General features: G+C 38.2%; 1 protein-coding gene across 11 annotated transcripts in view; it reads right to left on the reverse strand.

Moving 5' to 3' along the window:
* MPDZ (multiple PDZ domain crumbs cell polarity complex component) overlaps nucleotides 1–23641 on the reverse strand; it is a 130235-nt gene that overhangs the window by 43684 nt on the left and 62910 nt on the right. For all 11 annotated transcript variants that reach the window (XR_006889085.1, XM_046664552.1, XM_046664558.1 and 8 more), the window contains 5 exons: nucleotides 22337–22618; nucleotides 21957–22080; nucleotides 14620–14818; nucleotides 8864–8968; nucleotides 4974–5066 (listed from right to left, as the gene is read on the reverse strand). Coding sequence is in view for 10 of the 11 variants with exons in the window: in XM_046664552.1 (XP_046520508.1) it covers nucleotides 4974–5066; nucleotides 8864–8968; nucleotides 14620–14818; nucleotides 21957–22080; nucleotides 22337–22618 (803 nt within the window). In the remaining variant the exon portion in view is untranslated. The remainder of the gene's footprint in view (nucleotides 1–4973; nucleotides 5067–8863; nucleotides 8969–14619; nucleotides 14819–21956; nucleotides 22081–22336; nucleotides 22619–23641) is intronic.

Here is a 23641-nt window from a genome sequence, read left to right on the forward strand (position 1 = left end):
CTGACAAGATTCTAGGTGATGTAATCCCACCCCCACCTCCCTAAACACATCGCCCATGGCTCTTTGCTGTCCTCTCTCCACTCCAGCTACCATGTCCTCTTCTTGCTGCTCCTTAAGTTCACCAGACATGCTCTCCTGCCTCGGGGCCTTGGCACTCGCTACATCCTCTGCCTTGAATGCACTTCCCCTACCCACAAAATAAACACATGAACTCATATATAATAACTGCAAATAGCTCTAAGTGATATGAATGAATTGAAAGTATACGCCTTGTGGAAGGTTGAGCTATAACAATAAGGTGATTTGCAGTGAGATGCTTGGCCACGATGAGGGAGCACTCAGGGCACTGGAAGAAAACGGAGATACCAAGCAGAGAGCTCTGAGGCAGATAACGAGACTGCAATTTGTTCCATGTGCAGGAAGGGAGACAATGGGGACAATAAACAGGGAAAGAAGGCATGGTCCAAACATGCTCTCAACCTTGACATCTGAGGTGTTCCCAGAGGAGAGGAAAGGCGGAGTAAGGACTCCATTGAAATGAGGGAGGCCCCAGCAAGAAAATGCTGGGGACAAAAGGGCACCACAGCCGGAGCGAGACGGTGGGCAACGGGTCAGAAGAGGACAGAGGAGGAGACACAGCTTTTCTTTGGTCACGCTTTTTTTGTTATTGGAAGTCTATAATCCCAGAGACCCTACCTGTTTAGTTTAAAAGGGTCTCACAGTGATCTGCAACCTTCTAAAATTGGTGTGAATAGTTTAAACTAGTTAAAATCTGAATCACCCTTCCTTTCACTCTAGGAATTTCATGAAAGATGAGAACCAAGACCTTTCCTTGTTTCTGAAAGCAGTTCCTAAGGTAAAATGGCAAAATAAAGAAGTCAGTCAAGGGGCCAGTCCGGTGGTGTACCAGTTAAGTTCGCAGGCACCGCTTTAGCGGCCTGGGGTTCACCAGTTTGAATCCCGGGTGCAGACATGGCACCACTTGTCAAGCCATGCTGTGGTGGCGTCCCACATATAAAATAGAGGAAGATGGGCACGGATGTTAGCTCAGGGCCAATCATCCTCAGCAAAAAGAGGAGGATTGGCAGTGGTCGTTAGCTCAGGGCTAATCTTCCTCAAAGAAAAGAAAAAGGAAAAAAAAGAAGTCAGTCAAGTTAGCCAGAGTCTAGAATTCATAGGTGGGACTCCTTAACTCTTTCCTTAAAAAGGAAAAAAATAAATAAAAGAAGGCTGAAAGAAAATGTCTTCCAGGGTTCTCCGTGGTTGGCATAAATTAGAAAGTGGTTATGATTTCTTGAATAATAAAAATAGCAGTAGCAGCAAACATTTATTAAGGGCTTATCATGTGCTCAGCATCATTCTCTAAGTGAGTTACACATACTTTCATTTAATTCTTAAGTCATTCCACAAGGTGGATACTCTTCTAAATGCTTTTATTGTTTTTTTTCTTTTTTAAAGATTGGCACCTGAGCTAACAACTGTTGCTAACCTTTTTTTTTTTTTCCTGCTTTTTCTCCCCAAATCCCCCCAGTACATAGTTGTATATTTCAGTGGTGGGTCCTTCTAGTGGCACATGGGATGCAACCTCAGCATGCCCTGATGAGCGGTGCCATGTCCACGCCTAGGATCTGAACTGGAAAAGCCCTGGGCCATCCAAGTGGAGCACGCAAACTTAACCACTCGCCCATGAGGTCAGCCCCAAGGTGGATACTCCTCTCAGCCCCATTTTACAGAGAAGAGAAGAGGCACAGAGAAGACAGACGATCTTTTGATAAGAGCACCACATGCCCACACAGGGTCTGGCACAGAGAGCAAGTGTTTTCACGTACCCTCCCTAGAAGAAAGGCTGTAACTCCTTACAACACTGGACAAGATAACAAAAGCCAGAGCTGTCAAAATGAGCACAGTGCTGAGGAACCAGACTCAGTGTCCTTTCACTGAACAGAACACGGTAAACATTCCATGGAAAGAAAGGGAAACCTATAAAAGGAAACTTTTACAGAACACATTCAGACTTAGTATCATAGAAAAATGGTATTCTTTCCTGAGACCTACAGGTAGGTTTAAAAAGAATGAAATTCAGAAAAGCAGAGTAAAACAGAGGTCTGAGGCCAGCCTGCCCGAGCTCTGAACCCAGAGTCCCTGCATTCAAGTCCTGCTCTTTTGCTACTTAACACTCATGTGACCCTCTCTCTTACTTTGCTCAGCTGAGAGACGGAGCCAATAAGAGTCTCTACAACAGAGAGTTGCTGTGAGGATTAAATTAATGAATACATGTAAAGGGCAAAACAAACCTTTGGCACATAGTAAGTGATCAACAAATCTTTTATTACTCTTATGATGATGATTATGATTACTGAAGTAATGTAAGATATAAAACTCAATCCGTATGTCAAATGAGCAAAAGTGTACCCCACCACCTCAATTCTGTTATACATACACATTGTTCATTAAAACAAGGTAGGTACCATTTTCTACCCATTAGATTGACAACAAAAATTTCTTTAATGATTATACAATGCGGTAACAAGGCTGTGGGGAAAAGGGAACAGTCACATATTGGAAACAGGAGTAAAAATTGCTACAGCCACCTTAAAAAGCAATTTGACAACTTCTAATAAAGTAAATAATACATTTAAATCTAAGAGCCAGCAATTCCACTTCTGGATATACACCTAGACAAATTCTCATATATAACTATAAGGAAATAAACATAGTTACTGCACAGAATTATTATAATAGTGAATGTCTGTTAACTACTCAAATATCAAGCTGGGAATAAACTGTGGTATATTCATATACTGAAATGCACTGCCACGACTAGATTGAGTAATTGGATCTTTAAGTATCAACATGATAGATCCCCAAGGCATTGGATTGAGAGAAAAGTAAGCAAGCTGGAAAATGATACATACAGTAATGATATTAATTATGCAAATAAAATCACATGAAAAATAAAAGAGTAACACAGCTTATTTATAATCTTAAAATTTACACTTTGCTAAAAAGTATTCTCTATTTCCAGACAAAGTGAATTTATTTGGACTGCATGAAAGAATGTCCCATCATGTTTCCAACGTTGTAAAGCATATTCATCACACTTGCTCCTCACTTACTAAAAGCTCTGGTTATCTTGCTAAGTGTCCTCTTAATATTCTATGAACTTCCCCCTAAGAGTACCTTAGTGCTTCTATATACATCATAGTGCAGGGTACCTTCTTTAAGATTTATGGAAGCTCCAAGGTAGTTACCATCTTTAGAGACATCTCTCAGGCTGATGTGAAGGTTAAAATTGGGGATAAAAGTAGAAAAATATTCCAGTCCAGAAGTGTCACTCAATTCTTTCTCATAAGAAAATTTCACAATGATTCCTGTGTTCAACACTTTCTATTTGCTTAGTTATTGATGATGATGATGATGATGACTGACAAGGCCAACCACCGAGTGCGTGGTCACTCTGTACCAGGCACTGCGCTAACGATTTTACACGCATTATCACACTGAATTCTCCCCCAAATTTAAATGGTTCTATTAGTAATCCCATTTTTCAGATGAAGTATCTGAGACCTAGCAAAGATTAAGAAACTTGTCTTAGAAAGTGTCAAAATGGGAATTCAAACATGGCTCTTATTGACTCTAGACATTTTGCATATTATCGTCTAAAAATTACTTTCCCTCCTAAAATGTTATTAAAACTGGCCATCTATCTTTTTATTTTTCTGTGATTACTGTCCTCCAACAAAATTCAAGTTTATCACTTGATCACCAGCTGCAAAATAATTTCATAACTTACTTCTGTCTCCATCCTCAAATAAATAAGAAACTTAACATCTTATAATATGTTTTCTGCCACAGATCTAGCACTTATATTCTGTCCTCAGTGTGGGTAATGTTGTACAGAGACCCTGATTTCTTTAAGCAGAATAAACAGGCTTTAAAGAACTCAAATCAAACAGTCATTTTAGATGGCTGGAAATACTTATTGTTTTTTTGTGAAAGTAACATAAAATGTTTTCTATACTTTGTGACTCACCCTAGAAAATGTTTAAATGCGATGGCTAGAGCCTTAAGTTCATTTGTGAGCAAGGAAAATCATCAAAATGTATTACATCTCTGAATAGAAAGTTTTCTGTCTTTAGTATTCTATTTATTCACTGGAGCATAAGTACTAAGTGTTGACTAAGTACAAGGCACCATTTTCACGGTCACCTTTAGATCTGTTTAGAGGGAATGTTCAATGATTACTTACATTTTACACTTAATGCAAAATACCTTATATTTTTCTTTAATTATTCTGTGTGTCTCCACATCTTGCCCACCCAAGTACATTATAACTTCCTTGAAGGCAGTATTTATGTCAAACTTCCCTGTTCTTCACAAAATCATCTGCCTCTTGTCTCGGTCTATAATCAGGACTCGATAAATTCTTACTAAACTAAATTTTATTTTACTCCACATGAATACAAAAATATGTCTTAGTGATGTATCTAAGCATATTTTGGAAAGTCATCTTTTCTATTATATCTGAAATTAATTCTAAACAGAGCATGCGTTAGAATAACCACAGCCTATGATAACAAGATGCTTACTTACACACACACAAATACACACACGTGTGCATTCTGAATATGTATGTTTGAGTTTCTACAAATGCTAGAGAAAACTTAAATTAGCAGTAGCAGTATATCTAAGATCAAGCTCTACTGAAAATATTATCCATTCCAACTACTTATGCATAATTTTCTCTAGTTAATTTTATTTAGTCCCTACCATGTGCCAAATCCTTGCATATATGTTAATTTTAACCCTGAGTGATACACATTAGATACTCCACTGTGCACATGAACAAATGGAGGGTAAGGGATATTAAACGATTTACCCAATGTCACAGTAGGAAGTTGCAATCCAGTACTTGAAACCAGACCTCCCTATCTTTAAACACTGAGTAGGCAGAAGACAGAAATAGTCCTTACCGCCTGGTCTGATTCCAGTTGCTATATGCTGCATTCTCAAGTTCACTTTCTTCTCCCTCTCCTTCTTCTCGCTCTGGCAGTTCTGGAATGTCTCTGTTAAAGAATTACACAGTGAGTACTCCAAATCCTAGTAAAACCACGCAAGACTGTCTTATACGTACTTTGTTGGTTTGGCTAACAACGCAGAACTGCTTTATATTTTCACCATACTTGGCCAATAAGTATATAACATTTTACATTTAGGGGAAAAGAAAACTTGATCAAACAAAACAAAAAACTTATATTAGAATCAATCTACCCTACTTAGTCTGGAGATATAAATGAATACTAAGAGTCTTGTCTAGTCTGTTTCTTTCCTGACGAAACATAGGAGAATAAAAAAAAAGAATCAGAAGAAGGGGACAAATGCCAGAATTTTAAAGAACAACTATTCAACAAGTACTTCTTACATACCTACCACGTGCAAGAAAGTAGAAACACCATGTGGGTTATAAGCTAGCACAGCACTGATCGAGCCCCGCCCTGAAAGAATTTGTCATCAAGTGTGCCAGAAGTCTGGCATCTCTGCTTCCTAAGGATGGACCAACACTTGCCCTTCAACTTTTGAAGAAAGATGGAAAACATTTATGGTCCAGCTTCAGCCCATCCAGATGGGCCACACACAGAATACTCCTTACAAGGAGTTTACAATGCATCTGGGTTCAAGGTCACTTTTCAACTTCTGTAGGAATTCAGATTTTGCCAAATGTCAGGCATGTAACAGAATGTGTCCAGTCTATTAACTGACTGCAAAATGATAACCATATAAAGTAATATTTTGTTTTTCCAAAGGTATACTTTGCATCAACAAATGACATTGTAAGGGTAATAGAGAATGGTTAAATCAATTACGCTGTGTCCTTATGTTGTTAGCAAAAATTAAATTTCTATAGAAATATGTCCACATATCCATGTGAAAGCAGGGAAAGCTATAAAAATTCTGATTCAATAAATGTTTGCAGTTGATTTTTATAGAAACTGAAAAATCTAAAGAAAGTATAGTCATACGTCACTTAACAACGAGAATACTTTTTTGGGAAATGTGTCGTTAGGTGATTTCATTGTTGTGTGAACATCATACAGCGTACTTACACAAACTTAGATGGTATAGCCTACCACATACCTAGGCTACATGGTACTAATCTTATGGGACCATCATACACGCAGTCCATCATCGATTGAAATGTCATTATGAGGTGCATGACTGTATGCTCAAACTATATCCATTCTCCACTGACAAGAATATTGAACTCTGTCAAATTACATAATCTCTAGACTTTGAGACCAGAAGTCATCTAATCCAATAACCCATCTGTGTTTGAACATGTTTCACAACATTTCTGGCAAGCAACTGTCCAGGCTCTCCTTGAATGTCTCAGTCTTTTTTTGACTTGAATGCTAGATTTTTGTTTTCAAGTGTTAAAAGGAAATCTACCTGCCTATATGTCCTACCCACCGGTTGTGTGTTTGAATGTCCCTCCTGTGCAAATTCAGGAACAAAGCTCTGAATGCAGTGGGGTTCGGAGAGCCTCAGACTGACAGTGGGACAGGACTGATGGGAGTGGATCTAAAAGGGGGATTTTAACAATGATGTTAAGAAGCTGATGAGAACCAGATAGTCTGCGTGAAGCCCTAATCCAGAAGATGCAAGGCAGAGAAGGGAACACTAGGCCTAACCCTCTGGAAACACAAATAGAACATGATAGAAAAAGCAGGTAAGGAAGACAGGCAAGAATGAATTTAGAAAGAGTGCCTAAAATATTCAGCGACAGCCATGGGGTGGGAGGAGGATCTGACCCCTAGGCCCAAGCTGTGGGAGCCACTGAGAAACACTCTCAGACAAACTGTATCAAAAGCTCCTGCCTCTTTAGCTGTAAGACGACTAATACTCAGACTCCTGATACAAAAGCCCCATTCTCTTCAAATGATTCTATAATCTGGAATCCCTCACTCACCCAGACATGCTCCTCTAAATGTACTGATTATTCTTTGTTCATCTTAGATTATGGTTTATAGGACTCAAGTGTGGTGTGCTCCAAAGAGTAGATGGACCAGTTCTCGTTCTCCTGCACTCACTTAGCCAAGAATGAATTAGACTTCTTTGCATCTGTGTTCAACTGCTGAATATCGATGAAATTTCTGTCAACTATAGCAACTAACCCTCTTTACATCTGCATAAAGGTGCTAGGTGAAGAAACTGGCATAAGGTCACTCAGTAAAGTAGCAGAGGTGAGATGTGAACTGAGGCCGTCTTACTACAAACCTGAACTCTTAACCTCCAGGCTATGCCGCCCATTATTTTTATACTGGGCTTGAGCGATTCTTTTTTTGGATCCAATGGTTAAGAACATGGAGCCTGACTGCTTACATTCTAATCTCTGCCACTTATTAGCTATGGAATTTGGGTAAGTTACTGAACCTCTCTCTGGTGCAGATTCTTCCCCCGTAAAATACAGATCATTTTGTTTTGTTGAGCACCTCATATTAATAGCAAATGTGCTTTCTCTGCAGTGAAGCAAGTAGTCACAGCACTGGACAATTCAGGTCATTCTTTCTGTGCTAGGAAGGAAGCACGGTGCTGAAAGTGGCTCTTTCTCTCTAATAACTTTTGAATGCTTCCAAGGCCTGGGACTTAACAGGAATATGATGTTACCTTGGCATATTCTTTAATTAGGCCATATGAAATGATATTTCAGAGGGACATTGGAACGACTGCTTTTACCATTTTGACAGGAAGCACCAAGAAGCTATAAGCAATTCATGCCATTAACCCTGAGATGGAAATTCTAGAGTGGAGTGTGGCTGAGTATTGTACAGGATGGAGTGAATATTCCTATTCCCATAAATTTCACAAGGCCCTAAGGGCCACGGCATTTCTTCCACTTATCAAACACACAGCATACACTTCCCTTCCCTAACGCCTTCTGTATTGCTGCAGTCACGTGTAATTTGTAGAGGAAAACAATGAGGCGCTATCATGATACCTGCAGAGTCACTAACACCACGGTGTTCTGGGATGTTCTGACATCCTCTGAGGAACAGAAGAATTCTTCTGAGAAGACCTCAGAATGTTTAAAAAGCCATTTTTTCTCTGCAGCATGTTTAAAGAGAAATTTGGTACTGAGCTGTTACTGCAAGTGAAAAAAACAGGCACATAGCTGAGAGTGTAAAATGGGACATTCTTCATGGAAAAACAGCTTAACATTATTTCTCTCCCTGTGCTGAACTCAGTCAGCAGAAGCATCAAAACCTAGTTCCTCACTTTTCTAAGGGAAAAAAACCCTTTTTCCTGTATTATTTAAAGATTCTTAATATGACGTGTATCAAGAGCCTTTAAAGGCTACACATTCTCCTTCCTAACACGCATATACACCAAGATGCTCAGCTCAACATTCTCCAAAGGAGTAAAAAATAACCATTAAAAATGTTTCTGAACCTGTATATATGTTGGAAAGGAATATACAAAATTTTTTAAAACATTTATGAAAGAGAAAAAAAGCATGATAAAACACTACACAAATTCTAGGTTCGAGGGAATTAATGAAATAATATTCTTACCTGGGGTGAATTCCCCAAACTTAGTATGTTAAAAGTGCTATACTGAGTGGTATAATTAAAGATGATTTTAGTTTCTTGATTTGAATTTTCATATATTTTCCACACTGTATAATAATTACTTAAGTAACAGGGTTTCTCCTCAATTTTTTAAAATATTTTTTTAAATCTTTAAAGAGGGAAAGGAATTCAGTCTTTCTCATTGCTATTTCTCCCTGACTCTGGATTCAGAACTCTCCTCTAAAACTCGCTGTATCACTCATTCATTGTAGCTCTAGACAGACTGTTTCACTTACCTGCCGGTGTATGAAGAAAAAATATCCAGTGCCATTATTCCTCCAGACTGCTGTGCTAAGCTCATTCTGAACTCTTCCAAATGCTCTGCAGGCACATAGGTAATTCTGGAACACAACACAATTCATGAAAGCACAGGGAAGTAAAATTTTGGCTAACTGTTAGGAAAGGCTTCCAAAATACAGAAATAAAATTATGTTGTCCCTTCATCTCTAGTTTTTCACACAACTCATTTAATCAGCTTACTCAGCAGAGAATCAAAACTTCAAAAGGATAAAGTGTCCTATAGGCAAGAATAACAACAGAAATTAAATTTTAAAATACTGCTGACAAACCACGTATTTTCCAATAATCATATGGGGGGGAGAATAGAATTATTAATATTTCCAGATGAGAAGACTAACAGCAACTTTTTTAAATTAGAAAGATCTATAAATCCTCAGAAAAATAATTGTCAGTAATAACAATATCATCCAAACATTTTTGGATTCTTTAGCACAAACAAATGAGGTGAATTGTATTCTATTAAAACACTGGGTGTCCCAAATTACTTTACATTCTTCCATAATACATAATTAATTATGGATGTTAATAAGCATTATCACTTAATTATATGATAGCTCTGTTAAGTCATAAACTCTCAAGTCCGAAGCTAAATCATTATAAGTTTATAGAAAGACTCTCATACCGATTTGTAGCAACTTCCTGAAGGTTCATTTTGGTCTCAGAGAAAAGTCTACTGCTTAGACTTGGATGGTCACTTACTAATTCAACAAGTACCTGTTGAACGCCTATAATGCAGAAAGCACTGAGCTGAATGCTGACTGCAGCTGTAATGTTTAAAAACTCACATTTGAAAATTCAAGTTTACTCCTGTCCTATAAGGCTACATAGCTGATACATTTAAGTAGGCTGTTCCAAGATCCTCAAATTAATGAATAGTAAGGTAAGAAAAATACTGCATTTGCAGTCAGTTCACCATGCATGTGCAACTAAAAAAAAAGTATCAAAAACACACGACATAAAAATCACACAGACTATTAAACCAGCTATCCATAACTTACCCACAAAGACAGTAAGTACATAAAATCTTAGCACTGGAGGGCAAGGATAAAAGGATTGCCTTTTATGTTATAATAAAATAAGAATTACACCTATGGCATAATTTATTGAGTGAGGAGGATATATTATTTCAGATATATTGGTTATTCCATAAAAAGCATTCAGTCTCTGAGGTCACTTAGGTTTGGAGTCACAAGACACAGCTCTGTAGCTCATCGGGAGTGTGATGGGAGGGTCAATCACGACCAGCCAATCTCCATGCCCTCCATCACGAAAAGGACATCACTGGTCATGAGAAGCAGAATACAAACATGAGGCAGTGCTCTCCCAGGCCACCAGCTAGCCTGGTCACACCTCAGCACTCTGGCAAAATCCGTGGACCTGTGGGAATCTCTTCAGGACACTTCTACCTCAAAGATCCAAAAATGACACAGAAAGCACAGTTCAGTGGAGGCAGGACTGGACTGAGTGAGACAGTTGTATCCTAATTCAGGCTTTACTTAATTTATTCATCTATATAAACACCTTCTCGATGGTGTTACAAAAACATATCGAATAGTCAATCTGCATTTATCCCTTCAAAAATAATGCAGCAAAGATGTATAAGACATTGTGTTGGGAAAGAGGACATTGTTTTTTACACAAAGAAAAAGGGTTATATAAAATCTAAAATCTGAACAGCCCATTCAAGAAAACTGGCATTATTTTTGAAGATTCAATAAAGGTAAAACTTATAAAAACAAGACCTTAGGGAAAAAAATACCAGGAAGAGCTGAGGAGAGAAAGTTAGAACCTAACAGTGAAAGTAATAATAATCAGTTCAAAGTACTTAATTTTTTAATTGGTTTGAAAAGGAAAAGAAGTTTCCATTCCAAACAATGCTGAAAATGAGTTTTCCTCTATATTTGTTTAAAGTTGTTTTTCCTTTTACCAAAGGGTGGGAGAGGGGGAGACTTACAAATATTTTTCTGATAGGTAGATATTTTTCTTTAGGTAGCAGTGAGAAAGAGGAAAGAAGGCCGTTTTCATAAACATTTAGCCCAATACAGACAGTGAGGCCACCAGAACAAGCATCCCATAATACACCAGCACATGCAGAGCAACTCTAACACACGCCTGGTCACACAGCCACACAAAACCTCCAAGTCACCAACAAAGAACACCAAAACTGAATTACAAACTGCATAAACACACTGCAACAGCTTATTTGAGAGTCGTATTATAAATTCTTAAATGTAAACTAACCTTTGGCTACACACGGAGTGGAAGAAAAAAGAAGAGCATTAGTGATGCTGAAATGTGACTCGGCTATTCATCCAGAGACTGCGCCTGCATATGCAGACATGATCATTCCCTTACAAAGGAGCTTGAGAGCTTAGTGGTTGGAAAATAGGGTTTTCAAATGAGTTCACAATCATCAGTGCGATGTGAAAATGTAACCACCTCAGAGCTCTTTTGGAATTTATGTTCTATAAATGAAGGGAAAAAAAGCCAAAATGTATACACTGTATCTATATCTGGATCTATCCCTGCATCGGGACGTTAGGAAAGCACAAAATGGTTTTCACAGACAAGTTGTAACACACAGCCATAATGAGCTTTTGAATCACCGATACTCACACATAAAAGGGGGCTCGATCGTCAGCAGGTGCTGTAGAAAATCTAGAATGTGAAGCAGACGCCGCGGCATCTTTTTACAATGGTGTTAACAAATGTCAATGTCTTGTGCTGAATGTGAGATGCATACATATGTAGTTAAAAGTGGGTGCTCCTGGTTGTTTTTTTCCCCCTTTCCACCTCCCTCCCGTCTACACCTCCCCCAGAAAAGCATCTGCTCTTCACTGGTGTCTATAGCAGTGATTATTAACAAGCATGGAAAATGTAACTGCAATCAATCTTTTATTCCTTGATCAGGAATTCATCCCACACTTTAGGTTAAGGCAGGTGAATTCTGATTCAGCTCAGTAATTATCTGGCAGATGTTACTAGCAGCTGCTGCTAAGCGCAAAACCCTGGCTATTATTACAGAAATATAAGAGCTCCTGGCAAGGTGGAGTGAGAAGCGAAACAGAATGCATTCTGGTGAGGCTTCACATCTGGTTTTCCACAGAAAATAATGAAACCTGGAACTTAAACTGGCTGTTCTTGAACTCTTGAAACTCAAATTATCTACCCAGGCACACAGGAAGGCACACACATGAAGTTCCTAGCTATCTATCGTAAATGGCAAAAAAGAAATCCAGTGCATTGTCTTAATAAGTAATGCCTGTCCTAAAACCAATCAGGTAGGTAACAGAACCATTTAGAGTCTTTTTTTTTTCTTGAAGACCCTACAATACACTCCCACCACCACCCAGGGGTAACCCAGGTTTATAACAAGAAATAAAGAGGAGGAGATGTGGATGGAGCCTAGATCTAGGCAATGACTACAAAGCTTGATTGGCCAGAGGCAATGTTATGGTTCCACTCAGAGTAACGGAAGGACTAGGCTTTCCTGTGGGGAGGATTACTCACACAGCTTTCAAGGTAATTCTAAACCTTTTGCTTCATAAAAGCAAGTGATAGGGAGGGGACAGGGCCAAAAAACACTTCATGCAATATGCACAGAACATGCTGCTCAGCCCTGGTCAATCTAAATGGTTGTTTTATCATTTAACATATTTTTTCTGAGAGAGGATTATATGATTCTGATTTCTTTCTACCGTTTACCCAATGAGTCAAACTATAACCATCTGAATCACAGTTTCAGTAGGACACTTGAGAAGAAATCACTGTGTTTTATGGGTATATTTGAGAGTATGTGTGCACGTGCGCACGTATGTGAGCATGTGAGAAAGAGATGGATTGACTGAGTGACTGTGATTTCCAGGGGAGGGAAGGTTATGGGATTTTCCTTATTTTCTTTTTTTAATATAAGATACTACAGCACATTTCGCTTCACGGGATCCTAAAGCAATTATTTATGAAGCTAGTTCTCTCGATATCCTTTCAAGGTCACAATAAAGCCACTATCTGCATGAATGGGTAAATACTGGTGCTGAATCAGAGCGTGGGAAAATGAACGAACAAAAAACCAGAACAAAACAGAACACAACAACAACAGAAACTAGAAAAGGAGAAAAAAGACTTTGGGAGCTTGAAAACGTACCTGACAACTTTTCTATAGTTGGCTAGATAATATGACTTACGATAAGTCAGTGTCACAATGGTCTTATTTTTTATCCACTTTTTAAGTTCTGGAGGACACGAGAACTGAGGGGTAAGGCCAGAACCAAGCACCGATTCTGGGGCTCAAAGTGACTACAAATGGGCAGGGGACCTGCATTAGTGCTCACAGCATAACATAGCATTATCACACAAGAAATCAAATGATCAGTTACTAGGCCATCTGCGTTTTATACTACATCTGAACTACGTAAGTTGAAAACCTTGCAACAAATAGTCTCCATGTGGATCTATACCATTCATCTTTTAAGCAAGAGGAATGGACACAAAAGGAGTAATGAGAAAAGCACTTTGAGTTTCTCCTTTTTCTTAGTGTAGATGCACTGACATTTTTAATGATATTCACTTGTACTAACATTATTAATAAGATAATTAAGGAACTGTCACATGATCTGTTCCATTATAAAATAAAAGTCAAGAAGTCATGCAAAAATATGAAAGCCCATTAGTGAAATTCTGCCTAAAAATAATACTTCTTTTTCATAAATCAGCAGAATCCACTCTAAATGGTATTTTTCTGCTTTTTATTGATGGTGGAATGAAAAACAGATCGTAAATAGTTTTTCTTACCTAAGCTCTAGTAATATATACTTTGCAAAAGAATAATACAGAATGCAGTCAGTAAAGTAACATTAATATGAAAAAATCTCCCATACCAGTAATCATTAAATCGATTTAAGGTAAACAATCTTTCCCTGAGCTCGTATTTTACTATTTTATCCCTCATACATTAAATACAAATATTCAATGATTAATGCTACAGAAAAAAGCCAAGCTATTACATTGATGAGGTGCGACAATAAAGTCGTGAACTGATTTTTACGTTGGCTCAAGAAATGTTTAGTGACTTAAAAACCAAACCATGTACATGACGTGCTTTTAGCACATTATGGGATTATGGGACATTTTAAGTACTTCCCAAGAAAATATCCTACGTGACCTACGATCAGACTATATCAACATATTGGTGAATTCTCTTAGATCATGAGGCAGTTTAACAAAGGGTAAATTATGTCATACTGGCACTGTTCTATATGGTCTTTTCCACGCCTGGCCCTTAAAGAACTGGCTTAGTCCTAGGGTTCATACTACTCAATTAAGCACTGCACAATTCCTTATTTTCAGGCCAATCCAAACTTCTTTGTAAGATCCTAACAGTGGTCCCCCCTGCTCTGTGAGAGATGTCTCATATCTCTCACATCTAAGTTTTTGCAGAAATCACTGGAGAAGTAAAATTAAAAACAGAAAGTAACATTGTTTTCAAATATTTCAACAATGCTATCATCTCAAAGAGACTATTGACAATCAAGAACTATTCAAGAATAGTCAAATTCTTAAGTGATTTATATTAAATAAATTTTTTGATAACTTTTGTATATCAAACAGAAGTATATACTGAAAAAAAAGTTCTCATTAATGAACTGAAAGTCCTGAATTTCCCAAGCCAAACTGGGGTCCAAATGATACTTACTTTATGTCAGGCCCAATGAGAGAATGTCTTCTTAACATGGCTCGCGCCTGGGCATTGGTTAAGCTGATAGTAGACTCTTCATTAATAGATAAGATGCAGTCCCCAACGGCAATCCGGCCATCTCGACTAATGGCACCTCCGTGAATGACGCTTCGAACAATCATCCCCAAGCCATCTTTATTAGCACTTACTGTCATCCCTATGGTAAAGGAGAAACACAGACACGTATGAAACATGTGGCTTTCAAATTAATTTTAATTTCAATTTAATAACGCTCATGGATTCATAGATAAAAGAACACGAGTAACATTTTTAGCCAAAAAAAGCAGAAAAAGCTAGTTTCTCACAAAAAATATTTTTTAAGTAAGTTTTGAAATGTTTGTACAATTGCATCTAGATAAAGACACTCCATGTTGAATACATTAGAGATGAAACAGGTCTACTCTATGGGGTGAATGTAACTAAGGCTATTTGATGTGCTGCCCCTTAAATAGAAAGCTCTCCCAGAGAGAAAATTTTGACAGTATCAAATCAATTTTACAATAGCAGCTCACCTCTTATAAGAGAATAAAGTGCAGACTACAAATGGAAAATGAGTTGTATAAATTAAGAAACTCTGTGCTATTACCTTATTTCCAGATCACTGGGCCATTCTGTCTATATTTACTACATGCTGACATGTGCCAAGTAATATGCCAGTTGTTTGAGATAGAAAAACATAACAGGATTCCTAACATCAAGGAGCTTGTGTTGAAGTCTCAGCCTCTGTGCCTGTCACAGTGTCTGAATGTACAGTAATCTGTTGAAGTATTCCTATATTTTATCTCCAAATCTGAACTTCTATGAGCTCAAGATTTGGAAATTCACTTGCGTTCTTGATGTATTCCTTGGATGACAAATAGGAAATGCAACCTCAGTACATATAAAATTGCATTTCCAAGTTTCTACCTCTCCTTATTTCTCCATTTATCTTCCCCTTTTGGGAAGTGGTACCACCATACTACTCTCCACAACTCAAAGGAGAAATGTTGACGTTGTTCTTGATCCCTACCTCTCTCTCACCTCTTATATTTAATCTACCACCAAGTCCTGTCATTTCTATCTCCAAAATTTATCTTGACTCCATTAGCCCTTTCTCCATTTCCATGATAACCCTAGACCAAGCCAGCATCTTCTCTTGCATGACTTTTTCTAACAGCCTCCTAAGTGGTCTCCAGTGTTATCCCCTCTAATGCATTCTTCTCACTACAGACAGAGCAACCATTTAAAAAAGACAAATCACATCGCTCCCTTGTTAACAAGGCTTTAATAGCTTCCCCTTATGCTAACATACAACACACCTATTTGGCACAGTCCATAGGGCACTGGTGGCCAGGCCCTCACAACATGCACCCTTCCTTTGTGCCATGTCCTCCACGTATCCTTGTGCTCCAGCCACGAGGACTTCTTTCAGAAATACACCTAGCCTCGCCCCATTTCGGAGTCCCTGCCTAACATCCTCTTTCTGAAGTTCTCACACAGCTAACTCCTTTCCACTCTTCAATATCACTTCCTCGGAAAGGCCTTCTCAACAAACCCTCTCTGAACCCCTCTCATTCTACCCTCGTTCTATTACTCCAATGTATAAAACTTTCTGAAATTATGTTCAAAACATACATAAAATAATGTAAGTTCACTTAAAACCAAGTGCTGAAAATTCCTTCCAAAACAAGATTATGTAATTAAATAAGGAGAGAGATAAAGCCATAAGGATATTTATAAAAACCTTCTTTGAGAGAAATCACAAATTCCAGGTTTTTATATATTTTAAGATGGAAAGACTTTCTTTCTAAATATGAATTCTAACTTTACTGAATTAGACATGATATTTCAAATATTTTTTTAAGAATGATCCTGACTAAGAGGGGCCAGCCTGGTGGTGCAGTGGTTAAGTTCACACATTCTGCTTTGCCGGCCTGGGGTTCGCTGGTCTGGAGCCCGGGTGGAGACCTACGCACCGCTTGTCAAGCCATGCTGTGGCAGGCGTCCCACATATAAAGTAGAGGAAGATGGGCATGGATGTTAGCTCAGGGCCAGTCTTCCTCAGAATGATCCTGACTACAATATGTCTCCAGCCTGATATTTCATGTCTGGATATGGCTCATCCGGGCACTAGCTAACATTTTCTGATAGAAATGAATCATTATCAAATGTATTTGAAATATTCTGCTTAGACTCATACTAATGATTCTTAAATGTATTGTTATTAAAGAACTACCTCTGCTTACTATAAATCAACAAACAAATTTAGACACTATTTCATCCAAGGTGGGTTTCTTATGAGCAAAGAAGCTGGCTCTAGTTTGCCCCGATGCTGCCACCCTTCCCACCAAGACCCACCAAACAACTGTGCTATGGTAAAATTGACACGGATGACTACAAAACAAAATTTGACTCAGTGGTCCATACTGGGAATACCATCATCTGTTCTTATTAGCACCCTGCATTCTACAATACAGTCAGCCACAGACAAGGGACAAGTCATCATGAGCTATGGTTGATAGAACCTCTGAATTCATTTTTTAATGGCATATTTAACTCCAGACTCTATTAGCTCTGAAGGCTGTCAGGTCATGTCGACCATACAAACCATATCCACTAACTAGGATTTTGGTTGTAACTTGTACGATCTCTCAATTTTTTCCCAGAAGAAGGATAAGAGAGTAGCCCAAACTATGCACTGTAGAACCAGAGAACTGGTCCCGAATGTGGGTTCCACCACTTCTAATCAGTGTGGCTTTGGGTAACTAACTTAACCTCTCAGAGCACCTCATTTTACCCTTCTGTAAAATGGGGACAATGCTCACTTTTAGGGCTGTTTAAAGAATTACGTGAGAAAAACATACATAGAGTACCTTTCAAAGTGCCTGACACAAAGTGCTCAACAAAGTACAAAGGAAACTCAAAGAATATATTAAAAAGGCATCTGAATCCCAATCCAAAGATCCACGGTTCTCTAAAGCCTCTATGCAAACCTTAATTCAGCTTCAAAATGAAGCTTGTTATTACAGCAATCTTAACGCAGACCTGGACAACTCGAGCACTTTACTGTATTGTGTGGTATGTGAAAACCGGAGGCAGACTGAGGTCTGAGTCTTGCTTCCCCCTCCCAAGGGCTGAGCACTTTCAGAGAAATTCCTGAGTCTGTCTACGTCTCTGCACCTCATCCATGAAGAGAGGATAACACCCTCCTTTCCTTCTTACCTGTTTACCTTCAAGTCCTGATATAACATAATTAGCCAATGGACCACAGACCTATCAAAAATCAGCAAGATTAAATTTTCAAAGGTCACTATATGCAAGTGTACATATATGTGTGCATCTGCAGATGACATTTCCCCCCTAAATTTAACAAAGTTAAAGAAAAACCAAGTGATTCATGAAATCAAAGCAAATGGATTATGACAGGTTTTACAGAAACTTATCATTTATTAATAATTTCTTCTAGTTATCACTAGAAAAAGAAACAACTTCTCCAGAAAGCGAAAACTGCAAACACTCTCACATAGTTGACTAAGGAAAGACTATGAATCTAACAAAATATGTCCAGTGATAGACCGTTTCATAACTTACTCTCCTGTCAGCACAAAGCCAGCCTCTGTTTAGACTTTCTAAAATCTTATCACACCTTTTGTTACCTAAAGTTGTAAAGGCAACACCTTCCTACATAAAAAGCTTAAATGAAGATGGATTGCAACCAGACGGTGGGTGGTGAACAAAATGCAGTCTGTACACAGGTAAACGTATAAGGACATACATCTGAAATTTAGGTGTTGTTATAAATGAATATGACCTGACAAAAAAATTTTTTAAAAGTCTAAATGAATGCTTTAATTATTTTAATGTTTTACACAGATTTTTAGAATAGGCCTTTTTCATTCTTCTTTTACATTTACTTACTCTAAGTGCTGTAGAAATCAGAATATGAAACATCTCCTGTCAAATGAGATGATAGAGAAATGTTCTTGCTTTGGCATACAGCATTTGAACTCCAAAATGCTGGAGAAACCTCACTCGGTCCCAGGAAATCAAACAGCCAGGGACAAAGCCCTGTAAACATTTTGGGGTATGTAAATTAATTCAAATAATGGAAATGAAGCAGAAAAGTAAAACTAAAAGTTACTTATACTTTTATATTATAATTTGGTTGGTAAACTAAAGGTGCTATGATTTCACACTTATAAGTAAGTAGTTTAGTCTCACAAATCAAATGAAAAAGCTCTTTTATACTTTAATTTTAAAATTAAGCTGTTGAGGTTTCAAAGGATTTTCTGATATGATAGAAAGTAAGGAGACTTCACCTTTCCCTGTTTTTTCCCCAAGAGCTTAATCATCTTAGTACATTTTTAAAATCAAAACTTAAAAGCTAAAGTGGAAGCAACCCAAGTGTCCAACAATGGATGAATGGATAAACAAAATCTGGTATATACATACACATATACAAAACTAAGTATACATATAGTACACTGTGTGTACTATATATACACACACAATGGGATAGTATTCAGCCTGAATAAGGAAGGACATTCTGACACATGGTACAACACATATGAACCTTGAAGATACTATGCTATGTGAAATAAGCCAGTCACAAAGGGACAAATATCATATGATTCCACTTACATGAGTCATGTACCTATAATCATCAAAACTTCCAGAGACTGAGAGTAGAATGGTGCAGTTGCCAGGAGCTTGGGGAAGGGAGGAGTGGGGAGTTAGTCTTTAATGGGTACAGAGTTTGACTTGAGGAAGATGAAAAAGTTCTGGAGATGAATGGTGGTGATGTTTGCACAACAATGTGAATGTACTTAATGCTACAGAAATGTACACTTAAAAATGGTTAAAATGCCACAGAAATGTACACTTAAAAATAGTTAAAATAGGGACCAGCCCCATGGCCTAGTGGTTAAGTTCACAGTGCTCTGCTTTGGCAGCCCAGGTTCAGTTCCCGGGCACTGACCTACACCTGACTCATTGGTAGCCATGCCGTGGCAGCGACCCACATACAAAATAGAGCAAAACTGGTACAGATGTTAGCTCAGAGTGAATCTTCTTCAGCAAAAAAAAAAAAAAAAAAAGGTTAAAATGGTGAATTTTATGTTACGCATCTTGTACTACACTAAAAATACTGATGTATCCCGACATATTAACAGAATAAACAAAAAACCCATATGATTGTCTCAGTAGATGAGGATTTGACAAAATTCAACGTTCTCTCAGCAAACTAAAAAAAGGTGAGCCATCCGAAGGGTCAGCTCATAAAAGCAGATGCACTCAGACCACGGCTTTTATAAGAGCCTCCCAACTGCTTCCAAGCTAACTCACCAACCTGTGGCAGAGTGACCTCAAAACACAAATCCCACCGTCTCACTCTCCTGCCCCTAGCTCCTGGCACCCGCAGGAGCTTAAGGCAGGAGGCTGTTGCGACGGAAGACCTGTGTTCCACACGTGACCTGTCCAGCAGCCGTCTCGCACCTAGCATTCCTTCAGCTTCAGCTCTTTGCCGCCATCACACCACAGTTCATCCATATCAAACAAAGCCCAGTGATGTTTCACATTCCTCGGCCTTAGCTCCAGCACCTTCCAACTTCTCCCAATTCCTCAACGAGGTGGAAAAAATCTCCTCTTTCAAGAACTAAATCAAACATCCCTAAACTCCTCCACTCTCCAAACAGGGATCAGCTATTTCCTCTTTTAAGCCTTCAATGTTCTCTGCACGAGTGTCTATCACAGCACGTATAAGATTTTAACGCATTTAGGATTTTACATGTCCATTAGCTTACTCTCTTAAACCGATGCTCCTTGAGGAAAACAAATATATCATAGTGTCTATGCATAGTGGCTAAAATATAGAAAATAATAAATATTTGATAGTTGAGTAAATAAATACACTGGAATAGGGTTTCTCATATGGGCTTTGCAAAATGTCTTATGAGTTGGTAAAAAAAAATAGGTTATATGGCCAATTAAACATGGGAAATGCTGCATTCTATAACCTCTTCTTAGAGATCCACAATGCACATTTGAGTATCAGTTACTGAGTAGTGTGAATAGAAACCTATCTCCCCAACTTCACCACATTCCACGCTTTTAAACCTGGAACCCGTGTATAATTCCTATTAACATCTCACAGAACTACTATTGTAAGCAACGTGCCCTCAGAAACACTGCATTAGCAGATGAAATATTTCTCACATGCTTAGATATCTATAATGTCTGCCATAATTAATGCATAGAAAGCTCTGCAGCTTGTTTTATATCATTTTAGTAAATGTAATATATAAGAACTATAACAACTGAGTAGAAATTCTCTGAAATAATTCTCCATTTACTTTCCTTTGGAAGTACTCAGCCACCACCAAATGGAATAAAATCTAGCAGAGAGAGCCTGGCATCCCACTCCCCAGGTAGGCACTGCCGGACTCCTCTGCCAAGTCTCAAATTTCACAAGGAAACAAGACCCTCCATACGACAGTAGTGTGAACGGTACTGGTTGGTGACATCACAGAAGGAACAAGATCTCTGACGGAGCACTAACCAAAGAGTCTAGGGCTGCAGTGAGGCGTCCAGAGCCTGACGGATGAGCCTATTTATCAGCACCGAGCACTAAGGACGGAGCAGAGTCATGTCACTGCTGAACTCAAAAGAACAAATATGCTCTGCCTTGAAATAATTTTAGCCATTGTAATCAGGCTTTTATTTCTACAGGAAGTCTTTGCCCAATTCAGAAGGATTTGCGATTATTAACCAGCGGCAACCCTTTATGGGTAAGAGAGGACACAAAAATTCCGCCACCTGGGAAGGACTACTGAATAATGTGCATTTATATTTTGGTAGTGGCACACCTGGCTGGTCTTTTTAGTCTATTTCAGTGAATGAAAGAAATTAAATACAAACTGACTTATGCATAACTGGTAACATTCAAAGAAACTAATAATTTGCTTTTCCAAAGAATTTAGAATTCCAAATTGCTGACATTTCATTTTCTAAGAATTCCTTTTCTGATTTGCTGTTTCATACACAAACAATTCGTATATCTTTTACTTGAATGTAAATGAGGCTTGTGAATACTTTTAAATAATTAAGAGAGTGAGGGATTTAAGCTAGGCTGAAGTAAACAAACCTGTTAACCACTTCAGAAAAAACAGAGTACATAAAAAGAGAAACCATAAAAACTACAGGAAAACTTATAATAACTATCTTCTTATCTACAGCCAAAAATACTGAAATTAGGTTCAATACTTCCTCTTGGCAAGGTGCTTGGGAGGAAAAGCATATGTGGAAAACAAGGCACTTACCCAGGCTAGAATTGCCTTTTGCTATAGTAACAGTCCTCTCAAAAGATTCTTCAGATATATTTTGGAGCATGACACACTCGGCAGTAGAACTCAGGGAGCTCTGGTGAATTAAGAACTCGGAGCCCTGACAGAAAATAAAAATAAGTCACACGGAAAGGAAAACTAGACTTTGGAGTATGAAATCAGTGTCACCAATAATCTCCAATTGGTTGTGCTTTATTCAGCAAGAACCTATAACCAAACAAGTTCAAAGGTTGCCTTCTGGAAATCTCAGCGTCAGAAGAGCACTTACTCCAAACCGGGAGATTAGCCAGAATATTCTAAACCTCCACTGTCCCCTACATCATCACAACACACAGATGATATCTTTAAAATGGTACCTTCCCAGTTGCGTCAGGTAGCACGGAAGTGAGTTCTGCGCTTGATATAACTTCATTTGGTAGGTGAGAGTCAGTCCATGCTCCGGTGTTTTCACATTCATATTGTTGTTCAACAGCATTTGCAGGTGTATAATCATTTATGGTAAAGCCAGAAGCAGGTCCCATGCTCAAGTCCACTGAAGGTGGACTCTCATCCTGTCTTTGCAGAAGATTCTGGGCATAAAGTTCCTCCAAGGACATATGGAGATCAAGTACTGGATCTGAAGAGTTTTCAGTAACACCCTGAGAAGTAAAGAACAAAACCCAAAAAGTTATGGCCAGAATTACATCAGTGTATTTTATAAGATCTTAATGGACAACTACTTAATGGAAAACAATTATTCATTGCTCAAAGCATTGGCAAACATAAAAATTCTTCACATAGCTTATATTCTGCATATCTTCTCATAAATGCTTTTGAATACGTTTCCTGAAAATCACACATCACATATTCTACTGTTACACTCGTATGATATACGTACATAAAATCATTTAGATATAGTATTATTTTCTACTCACAAATAAAATTATTCAGAGTTCAGTCTACATAGGAAAGCAAATAACTTATACTTCCAAACCTCATTAAAAGAGTAGTTCATTTCTGGGGCCAGCCTGGTGGCCTAGCAGTTAAGTTCGTGCACTCTACTTGGGCAGCCTGTGGTTTGCAGGTTAGGCTCCCAGGCATGGACCTACACACCACTCATCAAGCCATGCTGTGGTGGCATCCCACATACAAAATAAAGGAAGACTGGCACAGAAGTCAATCCAGTGACAATCTTCCTCAAGCAAAAAGAGGGAGATTGGCAACTGATGTTAGCTCAGGGCAATATTCCTCACCAAAACAAAAAAGAAAGAAAAAAAAAGAGTGGTTCACTTCCAATCAGTCTGAAGTTCCTATTTATTATAAGATCAAGAGCATAAGGAATATGACATTAATTTAGATTCACAAGAACCTCCAAGAGAAAATTATTTTGATAGGTATTTTTGGAGAAGACTACAAAGCCATACAATTCATATTATTATAGGGGAAATTTTCAAAAATTTTCTGCAAGATATAACAGAAGGAATACTAAAAAGGGGTGTCATAAAATGTAGGTTCTAATCCAGGCTCTCCTGTTAACAATCTGACCATCACAGAACCTCTCTTGGCCTTACATTAATTTCTAAAATTCCCTGAAACTCTAAAATTTTATAGTTCTACATAAATACACGTATCTAATTACAATGGATATATTGTATCACTTATGTGCTTCAGGCAAGCATTGT

Source organism: Equus quagga, chromosome 6, assembly GCF_021613505.1.
Source record: "Equus quagga isolate Etosha38 chromosome 6, UCLA_HA_Equagga_1.0, whole genome shotgun sequence".
NCBI classification, from domain to species: Eukaryota; Metazoa; Chordata; class Mammalia; order Perissodactyla; family Equidae; genus Equus; species Equus quagga.